Source organism: Ascaphus truei, chromosome 19 (genome assembly GCF_040206685.1).
Source record: "Ascaphus truei isolate aAscTru1 chromosome 19, aAscTru1.hap1, whole genome shotgun sequence".
Taxonomy (NCBI): domain Eukaryota; kingdom Metazoa; phylum Chordata; class Amphibia; order Anura; family Ascaphidae; genus Ascaphus; species Ascaphus truei.
The window spans coordinates 5,021,897-5,034,000 of record NC_134501.1 but is presented as its reverse complement, the minus strand read 5'-3'; the positions used below and the strand labels follow the sequence as shown (position 1 = coordinate 5,034,000).

The 12,104-nt window shown below is 45.2% G+C and overlaps 1 protein-coding gene across 3 annotated transcripts in view; it reads right to left on the bottom strand.

Annotated features, from left to right (window-relative positions):
• The window catches only part of TDRD12 (tudor domain containing 12), a 57,515-nt gene that overhangs the window by 28,365 nt on the left and 17,046 nt on the right, over positions 1-12,104 (bottom strand). For all 3 annotated transcript variants that reach the window (XM_075576350.1, XM_075576349.1, XM_075576348.1), the window contains exons 11-16: positions 11,166-11,226; positions 10,829-10,930; positions 9,755-9,943; positions 9,153-9,309; positions 3,390-3,517; positions 2,583-2,771 (exon numbers count right to left, since the gene is read on the bottom strand). In XM_075576350.1, the coding sequence (XP_075432465.1) occupies positions 2,583-2,771; positions 3,390-3,517; positions 9,153-9,309; positions 9,755-9,943; positions 10,829-10,930; positions 11,166-11,226 (826 nt within the window). The remainder of the gene's footprint in view (positions 1-2,582; positions 2,772-3,389; positions 3,518-9,152; positions 9,310-9,754; positions 9,944-10,828; positions 10,931-11,165; positions 11,227-12,104) is intronic.

Sequence of the window (12,104 nt, the reverse complement as noted above, 5' to 3'; positions counted from 1 at the left end):
ACCGCACGCAGGGCGGCAGCCCTCGGTCACGGTACCGCGAGGCAGGGCGTCACAGCGGCCAGGTCGGGCCTCAGCGATGGTGGGGAGGACTTTGACCGCTGGGACGCAGGACACGGCGGATCGGCGCGCAGGTCGGCCCGCGAAGGAGGGGCGGCGACTTCCAGCCACCGTGACGCAGAACAGGGCGTCACGGCACGCCACACGGCCGCCCGTTGCTAACGCGGGCGGTGTCACTGTCAGGATTTCGCCTGCAGAGTCGGCAGGGCCAAGGAGACCAAGACGGCCAACCGCAACCGCGGTTGGTGCCAATGTGTTTCGGAGAGCAGAGAACCCAGCATGGTTCGACTACGTGGAGACGGCATCGGGTGAAGGGCGAACCAAGTCGCGGCACAGGTCTCTTCCTCACGAGAGGCCACAATGGCCACGGCCAGATGTCACTGGCACCGCGAATCCCACTCCAGTTCCATCAGCCGGACCCCGGTGTCTTTCAATTCTTCAGCCACGGCCGGGGTCAGGGGCACGGTAGCGGACCCACCCGGCAGCATCACGCACTGCACAGATGGTGGAACAGCCCCGGCGGGCGGTTGATGGGGACACGCCGTGGAAGGTACGGCATATGGCGTATCGGGTAATGGTAAGGAGTTGCGTGTAGGGCGGCATCGAGGAGATAGGGCAAGGCGTCAAGGCTTGCAGTGTGTGACACAGAGCGAGCAAGGGAGGAGGCGTGGCCCAGTCCACTGCCAGGGTCTATTCCCCAGGGGTCGCTGAGGGCGGGTAAGAAGCCTGCAGCAGTTAAAAAGGCGAAATCCCAGATAGCGCTGGGCAAAGGCGGCCTGCGGCTCCGGAGGTGGGTATGTCCGGGACCGGGTGAGGGATAGTGCAGCGAAAAAAGCGATTCTCAGGGCATCTTTAAAAACCATGGCAAGTTGAGTAATTACTTCTCCAGGCGCGATTGGCAGCCCCAGGTAAATGGTAAGGACAAGCTGGGCTGGTAGAGGAGCATGGGTCCCGCTGCTAGGCGTGCCAGGCGGGATAGACTTATTTCAGTTTCCGGGAAGGCTTCGAGAGGGTCTGGAGGGTTGGCGGTACGGGCCTAGTTTAAGGGGGGTTAAATAGGCCCGTCGGTGGCGGCTCTTGGGGGGTAGGTGCTTGTTCTTGCCAGACTGGGAGCTGGGCCGTTTGAGCCCGGGGGGAGTACGAGTGGGCAAGGTCAGTTATCCATGACCTCGAGAGCCCGCTCGCGTAGGGGACACGAGGTCAGCGGTTCGAGGGCCGGCTGACCGTCCCCTCCCCCTCCTGACAAAGGAGCACACTCTGGCAGGGAGTGCATTTACCCCATTAGGTTTTCTGTATAAATAAATAGCCGCGGCCATTTTACCTCCAGCTCCCGTTTCCTGTCTTTATTTGTACGTTGCATGTGGGTACAAGGCGGGGGGAGAGGGGAACCACCTGGAACCTCCCTGGTCAAGCGGCACCCCCTAGCCATAGGCGGGGGGGCTTCATGACCGGGGGGGTCCGGCCTTCCCCTCGCTGGCCCGCCCCCACACCTCCCTCCCCAGCACAGGGGAGGAGTTCACGGAAGGCCTACTTAAGGCCAGGCTGGCGGGCAGCACATCCTCTTTGGCTGCCCGCCAGACGATTTCCCACCCACCCATCCCCTTAGTTAGTGATTGCAATCATGTAATGAACGGCAGCAGAAGGTTGAGCAGGGCAGGGTATTCCCAGGAATGTGGACATATGCATTGTATGCCGTGTTAATGGTTCTTTGTTCCGTTACAGCACGAACAGCTGATAATGTGCTGAGTGAAAGGACGAGGTTCCGAGCAGGAGGGGTCATTGTCCAGTTTTGCCTTTGTCGCGGCGGCTCTTGGGGGGTAGGTGCTTGTTCTTGCCAGACTGGGAGCTGGGCCGTTTGAGCCCGGGGGGAGTACGAGTGGGCAAGGTCAGTTATCCATGACCTCGAGAGCCCGCTCGCGTAGGGGACACGAGGTCAGCGGTTCGAGGGCCGGCTGACCGTCCCCTCCCCCTCCTGACAAAGGAGCACACTCTGGCAGGGAGTGCATTTACCCCATTAGGTTTTCTGTATAAATAAATAGCCGCGGCCATTTTACCTCCAGCTCCCGTTTCCTGTCTTTATTTGTACGTTGCATGTGGGTACAAGGCGGGGGGAGAGGGGAACCACCTGGAACCTCCCTGGTCATGAACAGTGCCAGAACAATAAGAACATTACAAATTGTTTGATATGGATTAGAAAACCCATTTTAAACTAAAAAGTTCTGCTATGTTGTGAAGAAACAAGAGTTTGGTTTCCATCGAGTGCTGGACAACTATTCAAAGAATGACAACAAATACCTCACAGATACCATTCCCTGTTACAGTACAACTCCAAGAAGAAAGTGTTTAAATGTGTGAATAACCGAGCGTGTTCTAAAACGTACGTCTTAAGTTTATGCATCAAATGCTCCAATGTTCAATTTGCCGTATGTCTTATTAATACCGATCATGGCAGTAGGGAAAAACGCAAATTCAACAAACATTACCTTTAAATAAGCAAAAAAGGTATTCAATACAAGGAACTATACCTGCTGCACATTTCCAAAGACCGCAGCCTGTTCCATTTTGGTAATTATGACCTGTGGGTCTGTTGTATAATGTAATAAATGTTCCATTTCTTTGTGCCAAACCTTTCCAATGGCGACTATCTGTTGTGGCGCACTGTCCCGGTCTTCAACTGCAACCGTTTTCTTATAGTTTTCTAAAATTGTTAGTATCTGGAGGCAACAATTACCGTTAATAACAGTATATAGAGACACACACACACACACACACAGACACAAACAAAAAAAAACTCCACCGTAAAGCATATAGCAAATGGAAATATTACTGTGTGCTCATTTGCATGTCTTAAGACAGGTCTGCAACCCTGCCTTTCATCATTATCGCCCAGCATACAGTGCTTCCACTGCAAGGGATTATGGGAAATGACATGTAAATGAGCACACAGTGCCACCTTATGCTTCAAATCCATTTTGACATGGACGCTTATAAGTTTATGCTTTCTACATTGCACAGCTTTTCATCACAGCCTGGGTTAAGATGCAGAGCAGGTAAACCTACCCACAGAGCGCTGTTTTCGAAACTGCAGCGAAGCACTGTATGCTGGGCGATAATGATGAAAGGCAGGCAGGGTTGCAGATCTGTCTAAGACATGCAAATGGAACACTCTCCTGGTCATTTTCTGCCAAATATGAATACCTTAAACCAAGCGAAGTATTTACACTCATGCTACTATTAGAACTAAAACCGAGATCTAACAATTTAATGAGTGGCTCAAGGTTTGCATCCACAATGCATTGTTTAGAAGAGATGTTAGAAAGAATCCAACCTACTTGTTCCCTGGATTTGGAAAATAGCAGCTCAACCTCATCTAATACAAGATGACAAAGCCTTAGAAATAGCAGGCCATGGTGTTCCAAAAACCTCAGAAGGCTGTGTGGTGTAGTCACAATCACTTCACCTGAATTTTAAAAGGACAAAAAAAAAAAAAAAAAATGGGAGTTGGTATTTCAGAGCAAAACATAAAAAAATTATCACCAGTCCGTGGTGCTCAACTCCAGTTCTCAAGAATCCCCCCGAACAGGTCAGGTTTTAAGAAGATCCCAGCTTCTGGAAAGGAGGCTCAATCAGTGGCTAAATCAAAACCTGACGCGGAGTTAAATATTCTTTACATATAGCTGTATCTTACTCTTAGTCCTGTTTGTTTCATCTTATCTGTATGTCTCTATTCACTATGCATGGTGTTTTTTTATGCTTACTTTCAGTCAAATACTTTATTGATTTACATACTTTTTATGAGTGTGCAGGTTCCCTTTCATTATGTTCTGTTTATATATTAAGGGATTTAGTGGTCTCTGGGTTCCTTGAACCTCGACTATACTCTGCTACTTATCTTGGGCATGCTGATTCTCACCATAGTATAATTGTATTTTAGGACATATTGTCCGTTGATTTCTGCCTCTCCCCCCCCCCCCAGCCCCCGCTGAAATCCCTCTCCTGGCTTCCTATCAATCCCGTATCACACACAATTCTCCTCCTCACTTTTAAAGCTTTACACTCTTCTGCTCCCCCTTACATCTCAGCCCTAATTTCTCGCTATGCACCATCCCGACTCTTGCATTCTGCTTAAGGATGTCCTCTCTACCCCTTTTGTATCTAAAGCCCTCTACCAGCTTAAACTCTTCTCCCTGACTGCCCCACACCTCTGGAATGCCCTTCCCCTCAATATCCGACTAGCACCCTCTATATCAACATTTAAGAACCACCTCAAAACACACCTGCTTAAGGAAGCATATGAGTAGCTCCGTGGCTGATACTATATACCTTATACATCAACCTTGGCCTCTTGCTGACGCACTTACCAGAACACCCTCCTACTGTCTCTGTACGTTCTTCCTATCAACCAATTAGATTGTAAGCTCTTCGGATCAGGTACTCCTTTTCCTAAATGTTACTTTTTTGTCTGAAGCACATTTCCTCTTTATATGGTGTTATTTATATTTGTTATTTATAGGATTGTCACATTTATTACTGCTGTGAAGCGCTATGTACATTAATGGCGCTATATTTATTTATTTATAAAATATTTTACCAGGAAGTAATACATTGAGAGTTACCTCTCGTTTTCAAGTATGTCCTGGGCATAGAGTTAGGACAAATAATACATGGTTACAAATAAAGTTACATAAATCAACAGGGTATACATTATATACAAGACATTGCATGCACAGTTAAAGAAAATATATATTATGGGCGAATGAAACAGTTACAGACCAGATTAAAATGTGAGACAGCCTTAGATTTGAAAGAACTTAAACTGGTGGTGGATGTGAGAGTCTCTGGTAGGTTGTTCCAGTTTTGGGGTGCACAGTAAGAGGAGGAGCGGCCGGATACTTTGTTGAGCCTTGGGACCATGAACAGTCTTTTGGAGTCTAATCTCAGGTGATAGGTGCTGCATGTGGTAGGGGCGAGGAGCTTGTTCAGATAGCTGGGAAGCTTGCCCATGAAGAATTTAAAGGCAAGACAGGAAAGGTGAACTTTGCGCCTAGACTCTAGTGTTGACCAATCTAGTTCTTTGAGCATTTCGCAGTGATGTGTGTTGTAGTTGCATTGGAGAACAAAACGACAAATTGAATTGTAGAGGGTGTCAAGTTTGCTAAGGTGGGTTTGAGGTGCCGTGCCATATACTATGTCTCCATAGTCAATAATTGGCATTAGCATCTGCTGTGCGATACGCTTTCTGACCAGGAGACTTAGGGAGGATTTGTTCCTGTAAAGTACCCCTAGTTTAGCATAGGTCTTGGTTGTCAGGGTATCAATGTGCATCCCGAATGTTAAGTGGGAGTCAAACCATAAGCCCACGTATTTAAAACTAGTGACAGGGGTTAGGGTGGTGTTAGCGTTGGTTCTAATCTGGAGCTCAGTCGCTGGAAGCTTTAAAAATTTAGTCTTGGTCCCAAATACCATTGTTACAGTCTTGTCAGTGTTTAAAAACAGTTTGTTTTGGGAAATCCAGTTTTCGAGTCTCAAAAAGTCAGACTGAAGTATGTGTCGAAGGTCAGAGAGGCTATGGCTGTGTGCATATAGGATTGCGTCATCTGCATACATGTGTATTGAGGCTTCCTTACAAGCTGTGGGAAGATCATTAATGAACACTGAGAAGAGTAGGGGCCCCAGAAAAGAGCCTTGCGGGACACCACAGGTGATATCCAGGGGGTTGGAGTTAGAGCCTGAGATGGACACATGTTGGGATCTTCCTGATAGGTAGGACTAAAACCAGTTTAAAGCATGCTTCCCTATTCCAGAGCTCTGGAGTTTGTTAAGCAGGATAGCATGATCAACTGTATCAAAAGCCTTGGCAAAATCTAGGAATACTGCACCAGTGAGTTGTCCCCGTTCCATTCCACACTGGATTTCATTGCAAACTTTTAGCAGGGTAGTTACGGTGGAGTGTTTGGGACGAAAGCCAGATTGGAATTGGCTAGGGAAATTTGTCTTGGTATAGTAATCGCTTAATTGGGAGTGGACACATTTTTTCATGACTTTGGATAGAATTGGGAGAAGTGAGATTGGCCTGTAGTTTGAGAGTGTTTTTGTCCCCACTTTTGAAGATTGGGACAACTCTGGCAGTTTTCCAGGTCTTCGGGGTATGGCCTGCAGACAGGATAGAGTTGACTATGGAAGCAATTGGTTTGGCAATGGCTGGGGCACCAAGTCGTAGGAACCTAGATTGTAGTAAGTCAGGTCCACATTGGCTGCTTAGTTTTAGTTTGAGGAGCGCTTGTGTAATCTCCTCTTCAGATACTGGGCTAAATTGAAAATTGTGGGCAGTGTTGGGAGGGGGTGGGGCTATGTGGGCAGTCCCAGGATGAGATTCAGGTTTGTGGTTTGGGCTGCGTTTTGCTAATAAGTTAGTGGCACACCCCACAAAGTAATCATTGAATGCATTTGCAATGTCAGTGGGGTTTGTCAGAGTAATATCCCCCCTTAGTGATATTACTTGGTTGTTGATGGTTAGGAGGCTGGAATATATTGTTGATAACCTTCCAGAAGTTAGCTGGGTTTGATGTATTTTGGTGGAGATTGTCAGAGTAATACAGGCATACCCCGCATTAACGTATGCAATGGGACCGGAGCATGTATGTAAAGCGAAAATGTACTTAAAGTGAAGCACTACCTTTTACCCACTTATCAATGCATGTTCTGTACGGCAATCGTCATATACGTGCATAACTGATGTAAATAACGCATTTGTAACAGGCTCTATTCTATAGTCTCTCCGCTTGCGCACAGCTTCGGTACAGGTAGGGAGCCGGTATTGCTGTTCAGGACGTGCTGACAGGCGCATGCGCGAGCTGCCGGTTTCCTATTGAGCGATATGTACTTACTCGCGAGTGTACTTAAAATGAGTGTCCTTAAACCGGGGTATGCCTGTATTGTGCTTTTGCGTGCCTTGTTTGCCTTGTGCACATGTTTCGCAGGCATCTGTAGTGATTGAGTTCCTTGGTAGTGCCAGTTACTTTGTAGCTTTTCCACAAGGTATCCCTGAGCTGGTAGAGTGCAATAAGGTCAGATGTAACCCATGGAAGATGGGCCCCCCGTACCCTTATTTTGCATAGTGGAGCATGGGTATCGCAGAGTTTTAAGAACTCGGATTGGAAATAGTAGAGCGCAGAATCAGGGTTGGGAATTAAATCGATTCTGTTCCATGGGCAGTTGGTAAGGTCATCCAGAAACTGTTGTGGGTTAAAGTTTTTAAATGTTCTAGTGAGGAGAACTTTAGGGCTTGAATGGGGCGTTTTAATTTTCCTTACACAGTACACTATTGCATGGTCACTGAAAATATCAGGAAGGATGCCAGAGGATTGGATTCTGCTGGGGTTTGAGGAGAGAATCCAGTCTAGCAAGGAATGGTTATGCGAATTTGTCCGTGTGGGTTGGGAAATGAGTTGTGATAGGTTAAGTGACTTGAGTTGTATCTGGATTTTATGGTTTTTAGGGTCAAGCCAGTTGAAGTTGAAATCCCCAAAAACTAGCAGCTCACTCTTCTCGTTCAGAGAGGAAATGGAGCCAAGAAACTGGGTGATATCAGCCAGGGATTGTAGAGGGGCTTTAGGGGGGGCGGTAGATGCCAGCGAGCAAGATGGGCTTGGAAAATGGGAGGCAGATTTTGCCAAATAGAAATTCAAAAGAAGGTGGGCTTGGGGGCCAATTTAACAGTGTAAATTGTAATGTGTCTGCAATATAAAATAACACACCTCCTCCTCTCTTGGACCTATCTCTCCTAAAAATGGAGTATCAGAACGATGGCTTTGGGTTTATGCATAAGGCACCATGACCTTAGTTCGTCCAGTTTGGGCAGCAGGCTCCGGATATTTATATGGGCGACAGATAGCCCTTTTTGGAATTTAAAGGTGGAATTCTCAGGGGCATGGGACAGATTTGAAATGGGAGGACTTGGGTTAGGTTCAATATCACCTGCTAAAGAGAATAATAGTATGAGCAGAAATTTGGGTAGTTGTTTGCAACTTGTAAATTTGTCGTGTTTGCCATTAGAGTGAGCAGTGGTTGGTGTGCTGGTTTTTAGAGTTCTCCACCAACATTCCGTAAATAGTGAAAGGCTTTTGAGTAGTCCAGGGTGTATGGTGATGTTGGGTGAGTGCCAGGATGGAGGAGTTTGTAGTGGATAGAGGGAGTAACATCTCCATGAGGCCAGGAGAAAGAAAAAAGTTAAGATACATAGCAGGTTCATGATGCCAGAGGTAGGCAGTGCTGCATGGAGCTGTTGTGAGCAAAGTGAGTGTGTGCAGACTAAAGAGCCGGGGTGTGCCTGTTCCTTGTCAAATGTTTTGCTGCATTGCAATGCTAGAGTCAGTTCTGGGTTTCAGTGGGCTGAGTTGGTGTGGGAGTTATTTTTGTGCAGTCAGTTTTGGTAAAGGCTGCAGTGAAATAAGTTGTAAAGGGGTGTGGGGTTAAAATATGCAGGTTAACAGCATGGGATCAAAGTGTGGTCATATAAGCTCACCGTTTGCTGACTTGAGGAAAAGTTTGCAGAAAGGATGCAGTCCCCAGTCCCTCTAGTCAAACTATAGTCTAACTATTATTGTCACTTAAAATGATCACTCTTAAGATGCCAATGCTACCTTGCCAATGCAAGGGGGATATGTGTTTTATACATCTAAAGCAGTCACATGACCTTCCCCCAACCCCAATAAATCAGCTTGTTCCAGTTGGTCAATTAACAGCAAACAGTTAAGAGGGGGAAGAAAAAAAAAAACACCTTTTGATATTCAAACATACCAAACTTATCAATGCTTAAGGCCACTGAGTAAATCTTTTAAACAGGACATACATACATCTACACATAGAACTGTAAACACAATGAGTTTTCTGAAGAAACGAATCATAGATCAACCATTGGTGACTATATCTCATATTTTTCCCAATGTTTATGAGGAAAAGGAGACTAGATTGTTAATAACAATTCTTTTTAAGCTTTGGAGTAGGACTTCTTATCCTAACTTAGTTTCAAAGCTGTGTAGATTGCAACAAATGTGTGTATTTTACTAACATCAGAAAGGTTTTGCATAACTTACATCCCGGTCGAAGGCTCATACTTTCGTATTCTGACTTTTTCAGACCAACCAAAATTAACATGGGATTTAGTGGCCTGGTATATCTGCCGTACTTCAGAAGCAGATCATGCACAATATGAGCTTTCTTCCACCCAGGGCAGATGAACACTGCAAGAGGCTAAAATGACAAGTGTACATTTCGATAGTTAGAAAACCACAAAACGAAAATTATTTACTGTGTTGCTAAAGATATGCAATGCTTGTGCAGAAAATTGCCATGTTGTGCCAATATAAAAACTTTGTTGGACCAACACTTATACTATCATAAATGAAGCAATTTAAACCATGAATAAATTCACGGCAAAAATGTGGAGGAAAATATATTCTACACACCTTGCAAAATCAATATCTCAGATGCTAAACATTAGGGGAAGAAATACCTAAAAGTTTACCAAAAAAACGTGATCGATATAAATGCATTCACTGTGTTGCTGATAACAGCTTTCTTGATAACAACGCGTCTAAACACATCTAGGAGTATTCAGATCAACCTGCAGAGATTCAAAATGCTTCATTATTTTTTTTATTATCAGCTAATAACTGAAGAAGTGTTTCCAACTCACCCCGTTTCTAGCTGGCAGCAATTTGAACGCTGCTGAAGCAAAGTGCAAAAAAGTGAGAATCGGAGGTATATAGTTCATGGGATTCATCCCATCAGAAGATACCATTATTGTATCATATCCCTGGGCTACAGATGGCCAACAGTAGGATTCAGTGAAATTTGGTCCAGAGTAACAACTCCGCATAAGTGCCTGCAAAATATTTCATGGCATTAACCAGCTTATCTTACACCAATACATTTAAAGTATTTAAAATGCAAGAACCAATACGAACATTTTTTATTTTTATATATACATATATAGACACACCTTGTAATTTATACAAAGCTCTTTCATAACGCATTTTCTGCAGATATGGATAAGTAAAATTTGCATACATTTCAAATTTTTACTTAACAATTATTTCTCAATTACACTTTTTAGTTGTCTACATCAGGGGAGCACAAACTTTTCCTGCTGCGCCCCCTGTCTTCCTTTTCCCGCTCTCGTGTGCCCTCCCACCTGGTACCCGCGTCAAATGACGCTGCGGGGTCATGCGACGTCACCCGCGGCGTTATTTGACGCGTGTGACGTTACATGGCACTGCTGCATCATGACGCCGCGTTGCCATGGCGACGCGTCACAGCCGGCTGAATCCCGGTAAGTAAACAGTTGCAAAGGCCTCACACGATCCCCCGGCACTTAATTTAAATGTCTTGGGGAAGTGCGCGGGGCCTCTGCAATCGCCCGCGGCCCCCGCCTCCCCCCCCCCCCCGAGCAAAATCTCCCGCCCCCCCAGTTTACGCCCCCCTGATCTACATCCTACTTTGATCCTATAATGTACCAGTACTGCACAGGAAGGTGCTGGATAATGTATTTTTAGAAGACTGCCAGTATTGACACAATGTATTTTGCAATCTTTTCCTGTTAAACCAGAAGCAACATTGAGAAAAGGGATTGTAGATGCTATGGCAATAATTTTCAAATAAACAAGATTTGAAGGGCTACCCCCCCCCCCCAATCAAGTCCCATGTATTTATTTATATCAATATAATTCTTCCACTACATATTTTGAAAGTCTCTATAGTAATTTGTCACCTTTTTGAGATCAGAAGAAAGTGGTGCAGATTCAAGAGTGGAGCATGGTTCGATTGCTTTGCGTAACACAATGGGACGCCGTGGGGCTTTGAACACTGGTTTCTGCCAACAGAGAGAAAAAGAAGGGATGAGGAGAAAATTGTAAAACCAGTTAAGCACACGTGCTCTACATTTGATATTTTTAATTCAAAGTTACAATAGGTCTATCTATAGTTGCCTATGTGAATGCTCTGTTACCCTGCAAGCTTACATTCAGGCTCAATCATCTATTTAATAGGATACAAATGACAGATTGGCAATGTAGAAGAAATTCAGCATCAAGGAATCTCAGCGGTACCTGCTCATTATCTTGATCATCTGAAAGTTTTAACGGTTCTGGATTTAAAATCTGCAGAAGTCTGAAAGTTAATTTATACAGTGTCAGAATGAACAAGTCTTCCCTCCCCACTCAAATATTACCAGCTACAACAGATAGCAAGATCTACACATTGATATATGCTGCAATACTACCATGCAAAAGTAAAGTGCTGCAATACAGTAAGCCATCACTTTTTTCCCCCTCAGGGAATGAAGTTACTGTATAGAGTTCTAGTAGCCATATTTGCTGAGAAATGCAAGCCTATTGAAGGTTATGAAACTTAAGTGGATCGACATATACAGTAAGATGGCCTTGACAGATTTGTTTGTTGTATAGACCTATAGAAAACCAAGCAAAAATGTAACATTTCAAGTACAAATATTTCCAGCAGTAGAGCATATTGTGGGCCTACTGCTTGATCATGGATTCTACTTGTGTCCGAGATAGTAAGCACAGAAACAGAGATTTTTTTAATTCACCAATAATTTCCTTCTAGTCCACCCAGGGCAGTACATGACACTGAGAAGTAGGCCCCTCCCACTGCAGATAGGACAGACCAGACGACGCCCGTCCTGTGCAATATAGGGAGCACATCTCTCTCAAGCCAGTTGTCTCATCTGTCCAGTTGTCAGCAGGATACTCCCAAGAAAATGTGATACCAAAAGAAAACAGAGGGAAAGAAAACCAGGCATGCACTGCCACGGAAGGACTACGAGAATGGGGAAATTAATACTTGCCGATAATTTCCTCTAGCAGTACCTCCGTGGCAGTGCATGACACAAGTGTCCCAGAGCACTTAAAAATGGATGGGGAACTTTAGCAGCTGCTTGAAGAACTGCCTCCCTCCCCCAAAAAGCGGTTTCTGCAGAGTCTAGAATGTCCAAATACGAAGCGAGGATCATGTTGCAGCCTTGCAGG